Source organism: Hesperophylax consimilis, chromosome 6 (genome assembly GCF_061612785.1).
Source record: "Hesperophylax consimilis isolate HC1 chromosome 6, BYU_Hcon_1.0, whole genome shotgun sequence".
Classification (NCBI taxonomy): domain Eukaryota; kingdom Metazoa; phylum Arthropoda; class Insecta; order Trichoptera; family Limnephilidae; genus Hesperophylax; species Hesperophylax consimilis.
This window is the reverse complement of record NC_142841.1, coordinates 6,985,368-7,007,346: the sequence shown is the minus strand read 5'-3', so window position 1 is coordinate 7,007,346 and position 21,979 is coordinate 6,985,368. Positions and strand designations below refer to the sequence as shown.

The 21,979-nt window shown below is 34.3% G+C and overlaps 1 protein-coding gene across 1 annotated transcript in view; it reads left to right on the top strand.

Moving 5' to 3' along the window:
- LOC149422905 (mannosyl-oligosaccharide alpha-1,2-mannosidase IA-like) overlaps positions 1-20,537 on the top strand; it is a 565,758-nt gene extending 545,221 nt beyond the window's left edge. Inside the window, exons 2-9 of the mRNA XM_089632344.1 lie at positions 3,784-4,002; positions 5,954-6,133; positions 6,892-7,105; positions 8,969-9,193; positions 10,125-10,263; positions 11,312-11,456; positions 12,456-12,572; positions 15,500-20,537. Coding sequence (XP_089488470.1) covers positions 3,784-4,002; positions 5,954-6,133; positions 6,892-7,105; positions 8,969-9,193; positions 10,125-10,263; positions 11,312-11,456; positions 12,456-12,572; positions 15,500-15,616 — 1,356 coding nt within the window. The 3' untranslated portion in view covers positions 15,617-20,537. The remainder of the gene's footprint in view (positions 1-3,783; positions 4,003-5,953; positions 6,134-6,891; positions 7,106-8,968; positions 9,194-10,124; positions 10,264-11,311; positions 11,457-12,455; positions 12,573-15,499) is intronic.
- Positions 20,538-21,979: the final 1,442 nt, after the last annotated feature.

The following is a 21,979-nucleotide window of genomic DNA, read 5'->3' as shown; positions in this document are numbered from 1 at the left end:
TTTTGCAATATGTGCGATTTTTTGACGCCGAGTGTAGTACTAAATAATAATGTTGGTCATGCGATTATTTAAGCATTCAACAATAATAATTAATTACTAATATTATTGATGCTGTTGAAGGTTGGCGGTATGATATTACAAACATGTGGCAGAGGTAAATAAGATACCTATTTAGTAGATAGCATAACGTCACGGAATCATGAAAAATAGTTCTGACTTCTGTAAAATAATATTATGTGAGTACCAAAGACAATGACATCCAAGGCAAAGTTAGAAGCGGGAAGCGGTAGAAAGGATGAAGGAGAGATGGGATATGGTGTTCACTATGAAGCAGAGCCTTCTTTCCACATAGTAAAGAGGAGCACAGGAAGGTGCCGCGTGGACGTGTTTCGTGATTAAAAAGTCTGGCCAATTGGGCCTTAAATTTCCAATACAACACAACTGTGTTTCACGATGATTATGAATTTCAAATGGGCCATCCCATATATATATATACGGTAAGAGAGACAGAGCGCATGCTCAATTGTCTGGAATCAAAAGGTACTAAGTCAGTGGTAACATTTGCACTTCTAGCGTTGTTTTTCAATATTTTTACCCGATGACTAATATTCAATCGGTTTTCCAGAATAATTTTGTTTTTTACGACATATGAATTTATTTTAAAAGCTTTATTTAAAATAAATTCAAGTTATGTATACAACTAGAATGTTATAATTTCCCTAATTTGATCTTTCCAAAAGTTAAATGAGGAAATTGGATTACGAATAAGTTCGTGGTCAAATAAATTATCTTTATCATGGTTCCAACCAAATTTGAAGGCTTCTTTTTGTGGTTGAATTTGTTGTTTTAAACCGCAGATCTGTTTTAATATTGATTTCTTAGTAATAATAATAATTATTGTCCTCTTTGTCAAATGCACATCCATTCTAACTGTAGTTAAAATTATTAGGGCCTTAATAATAAACGTGTCTTAATTTTTACACAACTGATATACATCCATTTACGTTAACGGTTGTTTATCAGTTTTGTAAAATTTAAAACACGTTTATTAGTAAGGACCGTATGTTTATTATTTACTATAAAATATGCTACTTCGTTGCGGTCAGCAACCGGTTGTTCTATTTATAGCAATCTTACAGCTTTATCTAATAATAATTTATACGTTATTGCTTTATTGTGGTTTTGAATTATGAGCAATGTTTTATTTTAATTTTATATTCAATAATAATGAGCATCTTTATGCGTTATAAAAATGGTAATAAATAGGTAAATGGTTTTATTAACATATTGCCATAAAACTTAAATAAAGTGTAGCTATTTTTGTCGCTTTATAATTTAATGATCACCTATTTAGGAACCTAAATACATTATATATGTATCAAGAATCTAGATTTTATCCAAAGCCCTGGGTGATTTCTTCCTCCGAGACTTAACACTATTTAGGAACCTAAATACATTATATATGTATCAAGAATCTAGATTTTATCCATAGCCCTGGGTGATTTCTTCCTCCGAGACTTAACACTATTTAGGAACCTAAATACATTATATATGTATCAAGAATCTAGATTTTATCCATAGCCCTGGGTGATTTCTTCCTCCGAGACTTAACACTATTTAGGAACCTAAATACATTATATATGTATCAAGAATCTAGATTTTATCCATAGCCCTGGGTGATTTCTTCCTCCGAGACTTAACACTATTTAGGAACCTAAATACATTATATATGTATCAAGAATCTAGATTTTATCCATAGCCCTGGGTGATTTCTTCCTCCGATACTTAACACTATTTAGGAACCTAAATACATTATATATGTATCAAGAATCTAGATTTTATCCACAGCCCTGGGTGATTTCTTCCTCCGAGACTTAACACTATTTAGGAACCTAAATACATTATATATGTATCAAGAATCTAGATTTTATCCACAGCCCTGGGTGATTTCTTCCTCCGAGACTTAACACTATTTAGGAACCTAAATACATTATATATGTATCAAGAATCTAGATTTTATCCATAGCCCTGGGTGATTTCTTCCTCCGAGACTTAACACTATTTAGGAACCTAAATACGAGTACATTATATATGTATCAAGAATCTAGATTTTATCCATAGCCCTGGGTTTCATTTTTCTATATCGACTTTCGTACTACATCCTCCACATACACGGTGACTGGAAACTCGTAGTACTAGCGGAAACTATAATAGTGACTCCACATATAGAAAACCCGTAAAACTTTTTGCTAAAAACTTTATTCCTTTTTTTTCGGCAACTAAAGAGTTTTAAAAACTTTTGGATTCGGGTCTACGCTTTGATACTTTTTAAAAGATATTAAACGGCCACAGCATTTAAAAAAAATTGACCTAAAACATTCGAAACAACCAATTCGGACTTGATTTACTCGAAAACGAAAACTCAAATTCAAAAAAGTTATATTAACTAACTAGAATAGTGGACCCCGCAATGATTCGCTATTGCTAATAGATAATGTCTTTCTCTGGCGTCTCTGACTTTTTCCACCATTCACTACTGTGTACCACAATGTTACTGTTAAAAAACTACATTACATAGCAGAGATATTGTGTTAAGTATTACTCGAGCGTCCCCGACTTCTTATACCATTCAAATCACTCTCTAAACACTCCTGGCACTAATAAGAAGAAATTTTCAGCGATATCGGTTGACTTCTTTTCGCGTTTTGTGAGTGGCAAGTAAGTAAGTAAGTAAGGCTTTAAAAGAATATTTAAAAAAAAAAAAACCGAAAATACGTAATTCTTGTCGTGTTTTATTTTGTTTTGTTTCTTTCTCTCTCCTTTTCTATACCATGTATTTATAATCGAGCATAATCTATTTTTATCTATGTATTAGTGGGTAAGTCAGTACCTAATTCTTACCTTGGCCTTGTGCTTATGTGTATATCCCTGTCTGTTTCATTTTTTGTTTCTTCTTGTTTGTTCTACTTAACACTGTATAAGGCGTATGAAAACTACTTTAAAGTTCAAAATCTTCTACTTACGAACCAATTTTCGGTTATGATTCTATTGTATAATGTGGAAAATTAAGTTATTTATAAAATGATCGGGAAAAAATAAATATTTATGCCTGAAAATCCACAAAATAAAATAAAAGGCACTTTTTGGCCATGTTTTTTTCTTGCATAAATCAAAACAGGCGGAGGTGTTAATCGGGAATTTAAACCTTATCGCCATCTACGTAAGGGGTGTTATTGATAGCGGCTCGATTTAAAATATTACACTATGTAGTGCATCGCCTTAACCTCCCTTTTTCTATCTGTGTACTGTTTTGTATGTGAAACTTATAATTATGATAGTTTTCTATTTTTGTACTGTTTCGTATGTGAAACTTATAATTTTGATATCAAAATACCAATGTTAAATTGTACCTGTTTACTCCCACCTATGTATTGTAAATTCTCTTTCGTCCTACAATGCGTTTTGTAACTCATCGGGTTGCTCTAGCAAGAAAAAAAAACATAGGTAGGCTGAATTTTTATATACATTAAGATTTTCTTCTAGGTTGCACCTCAAAATCAACTCCAAATGTGATATATATTTACTAGTTTCTGCTTGTACAGACCGTCAAAGCCATCTCCCTGTTTTACATGTAATTATTATTATATTCTATGCTGTGGCGGTTCGTGATCTAAATCTAAATCATTGAGAGTTTACCATTAAAAATATTATTTTTGTCTTTTGTCCAGTAGTTTGTGTTTTCTATTCAGATGTAATAACATAATGTTATTTTGTTGTTTCCAGATGATGAAGCACGCCTGGGACAACTACAAGCTGTACGCCTGGGGCAAGAACGAGCTCCGGCCCATCTCCAAGAGGGGACACACGTCCAGCATCTTCGGCTCATCCAACCTCGGGGCCACTATCCTGGACGGGCTGGACACCCTGTACATCATGGGCATGGACAAGGAGTTCAAGGAGGGCAGGGATTGGATCGCCGAGAACCTGAACATGGATACTATTGTAAGTTATTTAACCATCAAAATACTCATATTGGTTGTCTATGTGTGCGACCTGCGTAACTCTAGTTCAATGAACTCAAATTTGCTTCGAATATAAATCTCATTTTCAAAATTGGAACTAATTTTGTGAAAAACAAACGATAAAGTATCTACCAATAATATAGTAGTTATTCTGGTTCCATGATAACTCCTCAAAATGACAATTCAACACACCTATAAAAAGTGATGAAACAAAAACTAGGTTAAATAGTTACATATTTATGTAACCTATTTAACCTAGTTTTGGTTTCATCACTTTTCATAACTTTATAGCACTTTTTATAGGTGTGTTGAATTGTCATTTTCAGTTATTCGTTATTCTATATGTTAAATGTGTTTTTCTTTTGTTTAATTCTTAGGATTAATCTTTACAAGTTAAGTTAGATTTCGTGATTTTTCAAGGATCTGCGCTTTTTCTGTTTTCAAGAAAGCATTATTTACTAAATAACTAGATTTACTATAGGTGTTCATCGAAAGGTAAATTTCTGATCGTCCCTGTAATTTTTCAACAAAAAAAAATTATAATATGTACTTATAAAGAAAATTGTCAATATTTGTTTTTGAAATGCGTGGATCCTGAAGCGAATCTATCTATCGTCTATTTATCTAAAGGCCTGTGGCGGGCGGCAAGGATTTGATTTTTATACAAATTTACAGTTTTATAACGAGATTGATAAAATTTTGCACACTTGACCTCTGTGTAGAGCCCGGGCAACGCCGGGGACTTCAGCTAGTATTTTATAAATACTTTCAGTTTCACAAATCCTACAATTATAACATCCTGTTATTTGGACGGGTATGCGTTAGTATAATTTCAAATGAAAGTGCCCTACTTTGCCCTCCAAGAGGTGTGTTTGTACCTTGCGGTAACTTTGCCTCATTTGAAGAATAAGTTAATTATACTTATTTATAATTTTTCAACGTCCCCCTTACTTACGACGGTAAAATACTTGTCTCTTTAAAAAGTTGTTTTCGTCTTAAGTCCTCCTACTTTTCAAATTAATTTACTCCAGTTCAAAATGTAAATCCAAGCGATTTTCATCACTTCTCAGGAACAACTTTGCCTCACTTTTCCAATTTTCAAAAAACAACACTTGATTTCAAGTGTTGTTTTTTTAAAGAGCCTTGCAGCGGAATTCAACAAGTTTACCAAGCAAGTATTAGGACTCTTATGCTGTGTATATTCCGAGATCCGTGCCACAAAATTAAAGGAAAGGAACGAAGCAACCGGTTGCTTCATTCCTTTCCCATAATTCGTGGTTTGGCTCACGGAAATTTTATGCTGCGTAATGTGTATACGCAGCGTTATACTTGCTCAAGTTAGGAGGCGGGTATGGGTACCACCACCCAGAGAACTATTTAACTACGATTGGCGACTTGGCAGGGGTGCCTGTGTTCATGGGGTGAGGTTTGTCTAGGTCTTGACGGCGGATATGTTTGCCCACCTACTGCGTAGCGGGCCAGATCGGGAGAGGCTGGTTGAAGGAGACCTTTTGACATCATCTTGCACCGCAGTTGGAGGGATGGACTCATATGTCACACTATTGGACACATTAACCCCAGATTCCTACCAACCCCTCATGCCTTTTTCCTTCGTAGAACTTCTTCTCCTTTCCCTAAAAATACCCTCCACACAGCGTCCCCTGACATAGCCTGAGGGCCTTCTGAGCTGAGCTGATATAAAAAAAGTAATCTTATACTCGCTTACTATTAGGAACCTTATACTTGGTATGCCATTTCTCTTTGTTAATTAATCTAGCTGAGTATCTCTTAATTTGGGTTTAATTATCATTTCTCATCTAATTTCTGCTTCAAAAAAATTATCCCTTATTGAGTCTTGAATGTGTGTAATATTTTTATTTGGACTTTTTTTGTTGTAGGGAGATGATCAATTAGTTTATCTATGTTTTCAGGTCAGCGATCTGTCGGTCTTTGAGACGACAATCAGGTTCGTCGGTGGCCTCCTCACCTGCTTCGCCCTCACCGGAGACACTCTATTCAGAGATAAAGCTCAGCATGTTGCTGAGAAGTTGCTGCCGGCTTTCTCCACACCCACTGGAATCCCGCATTCACTCATCAATCCAAGTACTGGGGTAAGAGAAAACAGCCTTCAATATATATTACTGAACATAATACTAAACGGTCTATATATAAGCAGGACGGAGTGGTGTGAGTAATACCCTCTCCGCAATATAATATTGTAAATTATTATAAATCTACACTTCTTCCTTCTTGTTACACCTACTACCTTGACAATAACAACTTAATAGCCCTGTTCCTTAAAGTTCATCTGGGTTGTCATTGGGTATATAATGATGTTTGCTGGTTCTAAAATGAGTCTTTCCATGTATTTAAGCATTAAAAAAAAGTAAGATACCTCACTGCTCTCTGCTAAGCGGAGCCATTAATACTATGGCATACCTATTTGATCTGTGTTTTAAGGCTGAAAGATAAGGGGATGGGAAGAAGATTGGGAAGAGGAAGGTGGGGATGTACCTGTCTATTGGTGGTCTTTAACCAGGGCGGTACAGAGTATCTACCACTCTGGAGTCGAAGACCTTACCCCTCGACCATGAAAGTCTTCTTTCAACCAAGATTGGATATTGACAGTTGACACCATAGGTGAATTGGCGTTTCTTCATCCTCTTTACATTTCCTACAACTGCATATATCTCCTGAGGTGACAGTGTCCTGTTAATATCCCTGCTATCTCCTTTAGTGCATTTCTTTCAATATTGAACAGAACTCTAGTTCATCCTTGACCGCCCCTGTTCATTAATATTGTTTCAATGTAAAGCTTCATACTTTCATCTGCGTCATTGCTTATTTATTATGTATTGTTGGTATTTAGATCAGCAAAAACTACGGCTGGGCGAGTGGCGGCAGCAGTATCCTGTCTGAGATCGGGACGTTGCACCTGGAGTTTGCGTACCTGAGCGATGTGACGGGCAACCCCATCTACCGGGAGAAGGTGGAGCGAGTGCGCCGGGTCCTGAGAGACATGGAGAAGCCCCGCGGCTTGTATCCCAACTACATCAACCCCAAAACGGGGAAATGGGGGCAGCGTGAGTTATTTATAAATTACAATTTTTCATTAACTTTTGAAGGTTATACCTAAGAAGATAATACTAAAAAATCTAAACGAAACATGATACAGAACAAGACACAGAAAATGAAAAGATAACGTTATTAATAAATAAATAAAAATTGGATATGTTTATCCGAGACACCATCAGGGTTACAAACCGATTCATTAGAAAGTTGTGATCGTTCAAAAGAAATTAGCTGCCAAAAATATGGGAAGAAATCAGTTGCAAAATAATATTGTTAATTCTGAATTGAAATACCAGATCGACAAATATGACGTTTAATAACTAGGTCCCAATGGTCCAGTGGTTAAGTAGCTGTCCCGGTAAGACAAGAGATCCTGGGTTCAATTCCTAGTTGTAACCGTTATCTTTTTATTTTCTGTGTCTTGTTCTGTTTCATGTTTCGTTTAGATTTGTTAGTATTTACTTCTTCTTTAATGATATATATGACGCCTATATTTTAATAATGAGTTATATTGATTCATGTCAATAAGACAACTTTACGCCAAAACTGCTCTCCTACACCTCATCCATAATAATCTTCATATTACAAATCAAGCAAAAGCCATAATAAAAACCAGGTCCTCAACAAATAAAACACTGAACATTCCGATAACACACACCACACACGGACAAAGACACTTTCAATACTACGCAACCAAACTTTTTAACAGTATGCCCATTACTTTGAAACAATTATTGACTACAAACACATCTACAAACTTTCTCAAAAAACATATCGTAGCCTGGATAAAAAATCAAGATATTCACTTTATTCAAAAGATTATAATTCCAAACCAAAGAAACCTCAAAATACTTGATAAACCTACTTGATTCTGTGCAAAGAAGGGCGGTCCGTCAGATTAACAATCCGTTGTTAAAAGACGGATTGCCATCTCTAATGCACAGGCGCAATGTAGGCATGTTAAGTCTGTTCTACAGGTATTTCAATGGAGCCTGCTCTAGGGAGCTATCTATAGCAGCATCAATCTCCTGGTGCACCGGTGCATGTATGCGAAACTTTAGTATGTCAAGAGTCAGAATAATACAATAGTGTGTATGAGATGTATGTGCCAAGACAGAGAGTTGTTTGGCAGTCCGTCCTCTCTGCCTAGCTTAGCTCTTAACTAATTTTACAATAAGTTTAATAGTAATTGAGTTGTTTTAAATGTAAAATAAGTTAACCCTCTCTTCTCATCGAATAAGAATATAATGGAGCTTTAAAATTGTTTATATTATTATTAGCATGGATGACATGTTGTGAAAGTTTGTTTCAAACATCCACTACTCTAGTAGCACAGATGACATGTTGTGGAAGTTTGTTCCATACATCCACTACTCTATGGTAGCACGGATGACATGTTGTGGAAGTTTGTTCCATACATCCAATGCTCTATAGTAGCACGGATGAGATGTTGTGGAAGTTTGTTCCATACATTCACTACTCTATAGTAGCACGGATGAGATGTTGTGGAAGTTTGTTCCATACATCCAATGCTCTATAGTAGCACGGATGAGATGTTGTGGAAGTTTGTTCCATACATCCAATGCTCTATAGTAGCACGGATGAGATGTTGTGGAAGTTTGTTCCATACATCCAATGCTCTATAGTAGCACGGATGAGATCTTGTGGAAGTTTGTTCCATACATCCACTACTCTATAGTAGCACGAATAACATGTTGTGGAAGTTTGTTCCGTTGAAGTTTGTAGCTTCATGCATCCACTACTATATTTGCAAGAAAGTGTTTTGGATACGAGTTTCCACGGAGTGTTATATTTTTGTTGGTGGTGAAGATTTAGATTTGTTTAAGATTCATGAATATATCTTAAATCTCCAGATCACATGTCTCTGGGAGGCCTTGGAGACTCGTACTATGAATATCTCCTGAAGACCTGGCTGCAGAACAAGGACGACTTTGAGTCGCGCCAGATGTTTGACGACGCCATGAGGGCCATCATCGACAACATGATCCGCACGTCCAACAGTGGACTGACCTACGTGGCAGACTTGAAGTATGACCGGATTCTGGAGGATAAGATGGACCATTTATCGTGTTTCTCAGGTATGAATTTAATGAGGGTAAGCCACCACTGGTACGGGTCCCCTAAATACCTTAAAAATCCTTGATTCAGTGCAGAAATGGATAGTCCATATGATAGTCCCCTACCTCAGTGGCCGGCATAACGCGGCTCTTTGCATAGGTGTTTGCGGCTCCTCCGACATCGACTCCAATTTTAGCCGCCAAATGAACTTTGACTCGAACAGCTTCTAGATATGTATCTTCAGAGATATCCTAGCTCTTTATTTTATACAGAACTCATTCATGTAAAATGATAATTTAAAAGTTATTTGTCTACTTGAAGGAACCGGCTTATTTTATCACAGAATTTCTCTAGCCGCCTCCCACCTTTTAGGATGAAAATATTCTGGGAAACCTGTTTCTTTTTCTCGGAAATTCTCTATCCATCCGTCCCCCGCTATTTCCTCGACAAATTCTTGATTCTTCGCCCTATCTTAACAATTTGGTCTCAACTGTAACATTAAAGGCACATCTCCCAAACATGTATCGTATACACGAGATGTTCTTTCTGCCGTCGGAACTCTTTATGACATGAATTAAAACCGGTAGTGTCAGAACAAATTTGATGCGCATAACATCGAAATTAAAAAAGAATATATTTCAATTCTTATAGAAGTTATTTCTACTTTATTTGAAAGAACATTAGGTCTCAGTGGGCGTGTTTCATATAAAATGACAAATCATACATCATGGCATTCAAAAAATGTTACATTGAATAACATTTAAAACGCGCAATCGATAATTAGATAAAGTTGTCAGAATCAAAACGCATTTTCTTATAAATATGAGACTCTTTCATTGTACACAAGATATACTTTAATTCTTCTGTTACCAAAATACTACCGTGTATCTAATGTTTTCTTTACTATTTGATTTGGCAAAATTATGTAACCGCTTTGGTTATATTTTTCAGGTGGACTCTTTGCCCTTGGTTCCAAAACATTGAAGACCTCCTTGTCAGACAAGTACATGGAGTTGGCTCGAGGATTGACCAATACTTGCCACGAAAGCTATGACCGCTCTGCTACGAAGCTGGGTCCTGAGGCCTTTAGGTAACTAATTATAAACAATATTTTCGAAATTTGTCGCTTTGTTGTGTAAAACATATGTTTTGTATGGTTCATGACAAACAGAACAGTGACATAACAGAAAATTGAAGAAAAAGAACAAACATACAACATGTATAGCTATTATTCACCAGTTAGTGGCAAATCGACAAGTGCGTCTTGTTCATCTTCATCCTCCCAGGCATTGTGGGTTCAATTCCTCCGCTAGCTAAGTACTTGATCATTCTATGAACAACATCTTCCACTTATAATAATGGTTCGATCATCATCAATTTGGGCGGCGGGTATGTGTACTGTCGCCCCGGGAACCATTTATTGGATTACCAACAACTCTGCCGTAGGTTACCCCAAGTGGTTTGCTACGTTTAATAACTTGGCAGGGGTGCCTGGTTCATGTGGTGAGATTTGTCTGGTTCTTTGGTGGCGGATGCGTCTACCCGCCAGCTGTGCAGCTGGCCAGATCTCGAGATACTGGTTGAGGGAGACTCTTTGACCTCTCCAGCAGGACTCTCTCGGAATATCGCCTAGACACACTGACTCCCAGATTCGTACCCACCCCTCACGCCTTTGCCTTCTCAGAACTTTCTCTCCTTCCTTCCCTCAAAAGACCCTCCACAAGGCATCCCCAAAGATGACATAGGTCCTGAGAGGAATTATTTTCCCCAGGGAGCTAATGTAAAAGAAGTACATATGAGTTTTTTAAATATTATTAGGTTATTTTGGGTTTGTCTTTCTTTAAAAGAAATTTATCAATTTTATCCAGTTACATTGTAAAGAACCTACTCGTTTTGAAGATACTTTCTATTTTTTTCACAAAATTTATTAACCGTTTTGAAATAATAGAATTAAAATATGTTTTGGATGATAAATGATTGATCAAGAAATTTTAATCATTTACAACAATTTTGTGCATCATGCAAAATAGTTCAAATTATTATTTTCAATTTAATTTCCACGCTCAGTAAATTACGAAGGTCTTCATTTATGAAGTTATTAAAAATTTTTTAATTTAAACTTTTTCGTTATTCTTCAGGTTTAGCGATGCCGTTGAAGCCAAGGCACTGAAGAGCAACGAGAAATATTATATCCTTCGACCTGAAACCATCGAGAGCTACTTCATCTTGTGGAGACTCACCAAGGATCAGAAGTACAGAGAGTGGGGCTGGGAAGCGCTGCAGGTTTGTCATTATTTATTTTATTGCCGCCTAGGAACATGATCGGTTTTTATGAAAAATTCTCTCAAGGGCGATGTATTAGGACTGTTAGCTGTTAGGTATTATGTATCAGTGTCTTGGAAATTCGGCGCCTGGAGCGAACTGCTCCAATTGTGCCCGCATAGGGCCGGCCATGACTGCCACCTCAGTTCACACTTGCAGCAGTTACTGTACTAGTAACAACAGAGCTTGCCTTTTAAAGACAGCTGCATTGATGCTAAACAAATGTCAATATCCTACTTGATTCAGTTCAACAGCAAGATTGCTCTCCCCACCTGCATGACCTGCGCTGTTGGTGTCAGAGATAACCATCGGGAATATAGAAATTAATGCTCTCCATAATAAACGAGTTTTCAAACCATCTAAAAATTAGTTTGAAGGAATGTGTGACAATGTTTACATCCCTTCTGACCGGTAGATGGTTCATTCCGAGCATACCCAAAAGAAAATCAGTAGGTTAGAGCCACGGGTAGTGGCCATACTCACTTTTGTAGAGAAAGAAAATTCTTCTAAACTCTTTCCAACATGAGAGAATATTTTACCTGGTGTGGACTCCAAATTATCGACCCACTTTTAAGTCTACTCCTTACTAATGAATTGAATAACACAATTCATGTTGTGACCACTTTCATTTAATTCAGGTATTTAACTAATCCATTATTTTGAATCAGAACACTGCGGGTTCAATTCTTGTCGGCGGCATGAATATTTTCTTGGAAGATTTTTTCAATTTATATAGGTGTTTCAGGCCAATAATTATTGCTTAAAAATAATATGTTATCCTTTGTGATATGCATAAAAAACCTTGTCTTGTAAACATTAGTTTAAAATTACTTGTATTAGTACCTGCCCTGTGCCGGTATATCCTTGAGGATGTAAGACATCCATTATTACCTTTTTATGTATAGCAGTATGTTAAATTGAATTGTAATCAAAATAACAATAATTTCTATTTATTTGTAGGCCATTGAGAAGCATTGCCGTGTGGATGGCGGCTACACAGGAATTAGGAATGTATACTTATTGGACTCGCCTAAAGATGATGTCCAGCAGAGCTTCTTCCTAGCTGAAACATTGAAGGTAACAACTTATAATTTAAATATTGAAGACAATATTAGTGATTTCTAAACGAAAATCTGAAACAGAAAAATCAGAAAAGGAAACGGTCACATCTGGGACTCGAACCCAGGACCCTTGTCTTTCCGGGACAGTGCTCTACCGACTGAATAAAAATGTGCGGTGAAAAAATGAAGACAATGTTAGTGGTTCTTATTCGAAGTATGATACAGTTAAAAGTGACCGAGGGGAATAGGGTCCCATTAGCTCAGTCGGTAGAGCACTGTCCCGGAAAGACAAGGGTCCTGGGTTCGAGTCCCAGATGTGACCGTTTCCTTTTCTGATTTTTCTGTTTCAGATTTTCGTTTAGAAATCACTAATATTGTCTTCAATATTTAAATATTACAATTTGAGGTTTTACTCAATAAAGTTATTCCGAAAAATAAATACTTATAATTTATTCCGTTTTATAAAGTTGGAATTAAACTATTTCACTATTACCTTATTGAATTTGTACTTGTTTAATAGCTGGTTTATCTTAACACCTCAGGCCTCTGGCATATTCTGTCAGAAGGTCGAAGTATTTTTGCTTTGCAATAAAATCCAAATAAATGGAATAATCTTGAATGTATCTGAAAATTAAGAAAACTGTTTTTGAAAGGTGATGAAAAATTCTATCAAATTTTGTTATTAGAAATAAATATGTACATCATTTTTGATATGATAAAATTTTTAATGAAAACATAAAAAAGTTTTAAAAATGGCTCACCTTATGTTTTATCTTTTAAACACTGAACTAAAATTACTAATAAAGTAAAAACACACATTTTTTTGACAAATGTATTAAAACATTATTGTCACCTCACCTCATCTTTTTTCTTCCACATAAAAATATGAATAAAAAATTCACAAAGTTTTATAAATTTTTCTCAAATTGCGGTCGGAACCATTTGTTTTTATTGAAGTGTACATTTTAATTATTCTTAATTAACTTCTATATTTGAATATGAAGCATGGTGGTTTCTCTTTCCAACACGGTTTAGATCATATTTCTTACCATGAAAGTAAGGGAATCATAAAAATTTCTATGAGACCATATGAGCTGTTCCCAAAAGCGAATAAATTAGCCTGATGGGTTAAAGTATCTTATCTGGAGATCATCAATATCATAATACCTGCGCAATGTGCATGTATTCGAGGTATAATGTTATACAACAAATTAGTTTGATGGGTTAAAGTATCTTATCTGGAGATCATCAATATCATAATACCTGCGCAATGTGCATGTATTCGAGGTATAATGTTATACAACAAATTAGTTTGATGGGTTAAAGTATCTTATCTGGAGATCATCAATATCATAATACCTGCGCAATGTGCATGTATTCGAGGTATAATGTTATACAACAAATTAGTTTGATGGGTTAAAGTATCTTATCTGGAGATCATCAATATCATAATACCTGCGCAATGTGCATGTATTCGAGGTATAATGTTATACAACAAATTAGTTTGATGGGTTAAAGTATCTTATCTGGAGATCATCAATATCATAATACCTGCGCAATGTGCATGTATTCGAGGTATAATGTTATACAACAAATTAGTTTGATGGGTTAAAGTATCTTATCTGGAGATCATCAATATCATAATACCTGCGCAATGTGCATGTATTCGAGGTATAATGTTATACAACAAATTAGTTTGATGGGTTAAAGTATCTTATCTGGAGATCATCAATATCATAATACCTGCGCAATGTGCATGTATTCGAGGTATAATGTTATACAACAAATTAGTTTGATGGGTTAAAGTATCTTATCTGGAGATCATCAATATCATAATACCTGCGCAATGTGCATGTATTCGAGGTATAATGTTATACAACAAATTAGTTTGATGGGTTAAAGTATCTTATCTGGAGATCATCAATATCATAATACCTGCGCAATGTGCATGTATTCGAGGTATAATGTTATACAACAAATTAGTTTGATGGGTTAAAGTATCTTATCTGGAGATCATCAATATCATAATACCTGCGCAATGTGCATGTATTCGAGGTATAATGTTATACAACAAATTAGTTTGATGGGTTAAAGTATCTTATCTGGAGATCATCAATATCATAATACCTGCGCAATGTGCATGTATTCGAAGTATAATGTTATACAACAAATTAGTTTGATGGGTTAAAGTATCTTATCTGGAGATCATCAATATCATAATACCTGCGCAATGTGCATGTATTCGAGGTATAATGTTATACAACAAATTAGTTTGATGGGTTAAAGTATCTTATCTGGAGATCATCAATATCATAATACCTGCGCAATGTGCATGTATTCGAGGTATAATGTTATACAACAAATTAGTTTGATGGGTTAAAGTATCTTATCTGGAGATCATCAATATCATAATACCTGCGCAATGTGCATGTATTCGAGGTATAATGTTATACAACAAATTAGTTTGATGGGTTAAAGTATCTTATCTGGAGATCATCAATATCATAATACCTGCGCAATGTGCATGTATTCGAAGTATAATGTTATACAACAAATTAGTTTGATGGGTTAAAGTATCTTATCTGGAGATCATCAATATCATAATACCTGCGCAATGTGCATGTATTCGAGGTATAATGTTATACAACAAATTAGTTTGATGGGTTAAAGTATCTTATCTGGAGATCATCAATATCATAATACCTGCGCAATGTGCATGTATTCGAGGTATAATGTTATACAACAAATTAGTTTGATGGGTTAAAGTATCTTATCTGGAGATCATCAATATCATAATACCTGCGTAATGTGCATGTATTCGAGGTATAATGTTATACAACAAATGCATTCGAGGGCAATGCTGAGGATAGACAGGAATATATGTGATATTATAGGTAAATGTTAGGTTTAATTAGGTAATAATTTTAATGTAAATTGTTTCAGTACCTCTACTTGCTGTTCTCTGACGATTCGCTGATCTCACTGGACGAGTGGGTGTTCAATACGGAAGCGCATCCCCTGCCCATCAAGGGAAACCCATTCTACAGAAATGCGCACTAAGGTGCATTATCCATTGCCAAAATAGCTACTACATATTACCGTTGAGATGTGAAACGCTCCAACCACGCAACGTGGAGTTACGCGTGATAAATTCACGGAGCCTCACCGAGGATTTGTTTAGATTTGTTTCCTTTGTGCTCCTAACATAGATAGGAAAATGTCGACATCTTATCATGTTAAGTGTGAATTCTCTGACGGATTTCTATTCAAATCTTCTTCCTACTTTTTTGTTCGCTCGTAATAATTATGAACAAAACTTACAACAAAATGAGTATTGACTAAATGCCTGTTTTTATCTCATCAATTTTTTAACCAATCGATAACGAGATTGAACTCACAAGTGTTTTGATTAACTGTGAAATTACTGAAAATAAATTTTGATTGTAAATTATGTTTCGTAAATAATACGATATGCGATCGGCGATTAAGGAAAGCGTGTGAGTGGAAATCTCTTTGGTCACTTCGCTCTTAACCGCAGTGTTAAAAATATGGACCATAATAAAATTTGTAAATATTTATTACAATAATTTATTTGACTTTATTAGTGACGAATTGAGATCAAATATTATTCAAGTGGCGTGATCAAACTGTCAATCTGTCAAACTGGCGAGCTGTCAAGCTGTCCATTTTGAGTGTAAATAGTGTTCTATCGATACGGAGGGCTTGGGACGTATAAATAATTCAAATGTATTCATGTTTTGTGTTAAAGTTACAAGAAGACTCTGTTTTCATGAACAATTATAGTGAAATAAATTGTGTAAATTAATCATTGTTTTAAAGGACTGAATTATTTTGTAGTTGTATTTAGATATTTCATTAAATTCCATTGTTTTAGTAGAAAGTTTGCGAATATGAAATGTGTAATAATGTTTTAATAATTTATTTATGTTTTTAAATTTGTCATATGTGGTATGCTTTCAGTTTAACAATAATTAAACAAAAGGGATTTATAAACAATAAAAATTATTAAAGGAATAATTCCAATCATTTTTATTAATCTATTATCAAATTTAAACAATAATAATTATGAAGGAATTTTTTTTTATCAATTCCTTCAGTAAAATGATGTGGCGGAGTAGAAAAGTGACGGTGATTAGAGACTCATGGGTTACACATTCATATCCTGTCTTCGCCATGCATTTTTCTCGTAAGATACATCATGTAATAATTATTTTGTTTAAATTATTTAAATATTAACAATTATTAAGCATTATTCTTTCTGGTGACCGGGTAACCTCATCAAAATGACAATTCAGCACACTTTTAAAAAAGTGTCTTTAATCAAAAGTGATGAAAAAACTAGATTAAATGTGTTATGTCGGTTGCATTTATATTTTATGTTTTTTTTTATCCTTTTTAATGACTTTATATCACTTTTAAAAAGTGTGTTGAATTGTCACTGTGTTGAGTTATCACAGAACTATTCTTTCTACAATAAGGTTTTTTTCACATTTTAGGTAGATGTTTAAATAATTTCCTAAGATCCCAAATAAAATATAGAAAAAAAATTATCAAAATTTACCATGTTATTGTGTATTGTTTTTGAGAAATGGAAAATAATAAACTAATTATTCTCCTTTATTAGAATGTAATTTAATGTATGTAGGTAGTTCACATTATTCATCACCTTTTTTTTTTAGATAAACTCTATATTATTTCATATTTTTTATAAATACATTTTCAAAGATTTTTTAACAACATAGTTATATTTTTTCCATAAAAATAATGTGCTCACAAAAATTACATAATGCTTAAGTTTTTTAACCCATACAAGCCAATGTGGCATTGCAAGGTTCCTACAAAATATTGCAATATAATTTATCGACAAATTTCATAAATTATTAATTTATATTAATCCTGTTGTATGTAAATACCGCCCCTCGAAGCAATATCATTTTTTAACAGTAGTTCATTTTTTTTGTATTCTTTGCATTCTACAAATAATTGGTACAATTGTTGTGACGTCTGTGTATAACGGGTTCATTTAAAAAACCATTGCTCCTGACTTCACCACAGTCAATTTCTCAGTGACTGGAGTATAATAAATATAATGTTTTTGAGATTATTCTTTAATTTCTAATGATACAGAAAATGTAATATTCTCAACTTTTCTAATTCTTGAGTTAAATATATCTAGCTAATACGGGCAGTAAGCACAATCTGTTAGAAGTTCTGTGTTACATGTGTAGGTACCAATTGAGATAATATTTTATTTTTGTATTTGTTTAATTACATACTTAATACAAGTGAAAAAATATAGTGAAATGCAGTTCAGTAAAAATATAGACATTATTAAACTAATTATATTGCTTGGGTGCATAGACGTCTAAATTAATAGACTTGTCCAAACATGATATCTGGGTATCATTTTGACAAGCTGGAGGCAAACCATGTGACCATATTTTTGGAACCAGGAGGGTTCGAGAACGCTTTGAATAAACTATGACATCAGTCGTACATTGACCACCGAAGAGCGCACATTGAAATAACCAGACCAGAAAAGTAAAGTGTTTTTATAAGACAAATGCTTTTTTGCGATTTTATGGGACTTTTCTGCGCAGAATCTGAATGTTTATTACTAAACGAATCGCCTGGCGTAGCAAAGCTGAAATTGAATGAGGTGGGTAAATTATAACACATTTGTGAAAGCGGCTAAATAAATATTGTAACCAAATATAAAATTTTGGAAACAAGCCCAAACTTTTGTTTACCCGATTTGAGGTATGTATATAAGTTTTTTAATTTGGGCACCATTGTAAAAAGGACTTGTAAATCGTATGCAGATTTTGTTTTCGAGGAGTGAATGATGATGTCATATTGGGAGTTGCCTGTATACTTACAGATTCATTTATTAAGAAATCACCGAAAGTGGCACATGCCCTTCCGCGCAAATATGTTTGTTCCCCTTTCCCTGATTAGTTTGTCTAATATGAATGTCTATGCTTGGGTGGAAAAATTTGGATTTAATTCAACATAATTCTGTTTAAATAATTTTCTTTGTTGATGTTATTTTCGCATTTTACCTTCCTTTTACTATTGTAATATCTCAATTAAGTGAAAGCATTTATTAATTGTTTATATTTTATTAAAACAAATATTAAATAATCACTTATATTATAAGTCATTGAGAGAACCCATCAATTCATTGCATCCATTTTTAAGAAAACATATTTTCTTGTACATTCATACATATGCATTACATTGATACAACACAAAAAAATGTTTTTATTTTATTAAAAAATTTGATCACACTGTAATATTTAAAAATAAAAAAACTTCAATAGTTAATAATGTTTTTATAAAATTTGATACATTTGGGAGAAGCAGTAAATTCAGACATATCAGGTAGCCCTATGTAAAGAGGTTATTTGTAAATCTGTTACTTTATTAAAGTAAAAAATAATTATTTTTAAAATTATGGTTTTGTCTTAAATTTTTCTGAAAATTTTAAGATTTCTAATTTGAGTTTATAACACTTTTAAACATTAATCTCCTGTAACACAAACAAATTTGTATATACTTTGCTTTGACTGAGTTGTGTTGTTTATTACTAGCTGTGGTTTTGCCAAATTTATATTAAATTAATGTTTTTGTGCCGAGTTGTAAATGATAGAACGGAGTTCAAAATATAAATTAAGTTTCGGCTAGTATAAATTTGATTAAACCACGGCTACAAGATGAAACAACCCGGCCTTAGGCGCTTCGATAAAATCTATTATTAAAGGAAATTGATATTATTATTATGTCCATATTATTTTAATTTTTAGTCTTTGGCTACTATATATATGTATGTTGCATTATTACACAAAGTTGTTGAATTATTTAAAAATATTGCATAGTATCTTTTTTTCATTAGTTTATCCACAATTTTAGTTTATGAGACATTATTATCTCTTTATGAACGAAGAATCAACTGATTGATGTTCATTATTGATTCAATGTGTTCTTCAGTACTGGATTGGATCAATCTTTGTTTATTGATGAAGCAACTAGTTAATCAATTTGAGATTTAATAGATAAATTTAATTTTTAAATTTATCGTTTTCACAAGGTTTCGAGATTTACGGTGGCGTGGTGACTGCCTGGGCAGCTTGGGAAGCCACTAGGGTGCCAAGCCAGTAAATTCAAAGCTGAACATTGCTTTTGAAATATGCATATTTGCGAATGTATGAATCCAAATTTTATAGTTCTTTCGACCTCCGTGGCAGAACCCTAACAGCATTCATTCTTTGTTCAGACTAAATGAAGTGCATGTAAAAGTTCTTTCAAATAATATGGGTTTTTCACACGCAGAATTTAAATTACTTAAAAATAGTATTTTTGCACTTATTTCCAGGGGATGATATTCTCAGTGTCACCCTGGTAATAAACCAAATATTCAGAATCGAAATGTGGCTTGAAATAGCTTAAGTTTTAAACAAAATTTTAGAAAGATATACGTTTCCGGGTTAAGAATAATCTGATAAAATTTTAAAATATCCTACTACCATCACAGTAAGTGCAAAATGTTGCTTGCGTCATGATGGGTCGAGGAATTGACCTCACGATACCAGCGTGGGACCCAGAGGCGATGTCAACTCAGCCACTGACCCGTTATGTTTAATAACTACTTCTGAAGAGTTTGTGACACCATGAGTGAGCCAATAAAACTACTGATAGGGTTTGGATTACAAGCTTGCCCCGGGTCCGTGAGTTGGTTACTGCGCCACTGCTTAACATGTTTTTCTCACCTTGGTTAATCTGTAGGTTAACCCCATTCTTTGTCTATAAAATAATGTTTCTTTGGTATTGTGCGAAGGTTTGGTAAATTTTATTATTTTTCAAAAAATTAGTGCGAAGTGATAATATTACCAGATATTTAGAAATTCTGTTAGCGTGTTGCAACTAGTTTTGTGATATAAAATATATTTATTACTTTAAACATGATTATTTATTTCTTCACCTTTTACATCTCAGTATCGCCCTGGTGAGGCCACCACTCAGAACCAAAACATTTTGACTTTAGTTGTGTTTAGCAGGTCTGTTTCTACCATTAGGCAAGGTTAGGCACTCAAAATTAAGGGGCAGAAATAAAAAAATAAAATCTAATGAAAAATTCAGCAAATTAGGAGAAAAATAAATGAAATTGGGGATATCGAAGGACTTTACTTTTTAGAAAACAGATCTTAAAATACATATTAGTGTTTAAAAACTTGAGTGGCTAGGAATTCAAGAGTTTTGGTAGAATGCAATTTTCCTGCCAGATATAAGAAAAGAATCACTCCTTACTAAAATAGAGAAGAAAGCCATAATCTAGGCCTAATGATCACACTGCAAACAATGTTATTTGTTATAGCAAATGTGCTCTCACAGACTTCATATGCCTAGGCATCTAGGCTCGTCTATAAGTGAAGAAGGATGCTAAGAAACAGAAGTGAACTGAAGGATTTACATTAGAAAAGACGCCATGAGCAAAATGCAACAGATATGGAGTGTCAGAGACATAATGAAGACCACCAGGGTGCTGATTTTCCCCATATTTCTAAACGGTGTGGAAACATAGATACTTAGAGCCAGCGAAAGGAAGCAGACAGACTCCCTCCAAATGTGGTGCTGGAGAAAAATGTTTGGGATTCCGTGGATTGCCAGGTGCACTAATATGTCCATTGTCCAGAGAGGCATCCACAATAGGCTATCAACTGTCTGCCTACACCGTATTTTAAGATGCTTTGAACATCTCCGATACATCAATGTCTGCAGCTCTCTACGCAGCGCAGAACCGCTAGGAATGGAGAAGACTTCCCTGAGTCCACCAGGGAAATAATCTCTACTCTTTGTGAAATTGCCATTGTAAATCCTACGACTTTAAAAAGACTAAGATACATATTTTGCTTTAACAGTAGGAACTGTAGGTGTTTGAGTTGGTAAAACAGGAGTATACTTATGATACATATAAGACAATGTTTGAATGCGAATAAAGCGAGGAGTGTGTCAAAACAGAATTGTGTTTTAGTCCATTCAATCTGACTGCCTCTGCAGAAATTGGTGTGATGGTTAGGTACATAGTTAGATTTTTGGGTAAAAATCACATAGACAGATATGATTTCTCTCCGTACTAATATTTCCTTTGAAATACCAGGTCATGATATTTCAACAATCTGATGAGTTATTTGATATAATGGTCTTATCTCACTTTTAGATAACGAATTATAGGTTTAATAGATTTTGAATAATACTAGTTATTGGCGAATCAGCAGAGTGACTTATGGAATTCTATTGACAATTCCAAATAGAGATGTTCAGTTGGTTGCTCTTAAAAAGCGATTCCCAAAGTGGACATTTTAACTTTCCTGGGAAACGTACACATTGTGCAACAGTTTTTTA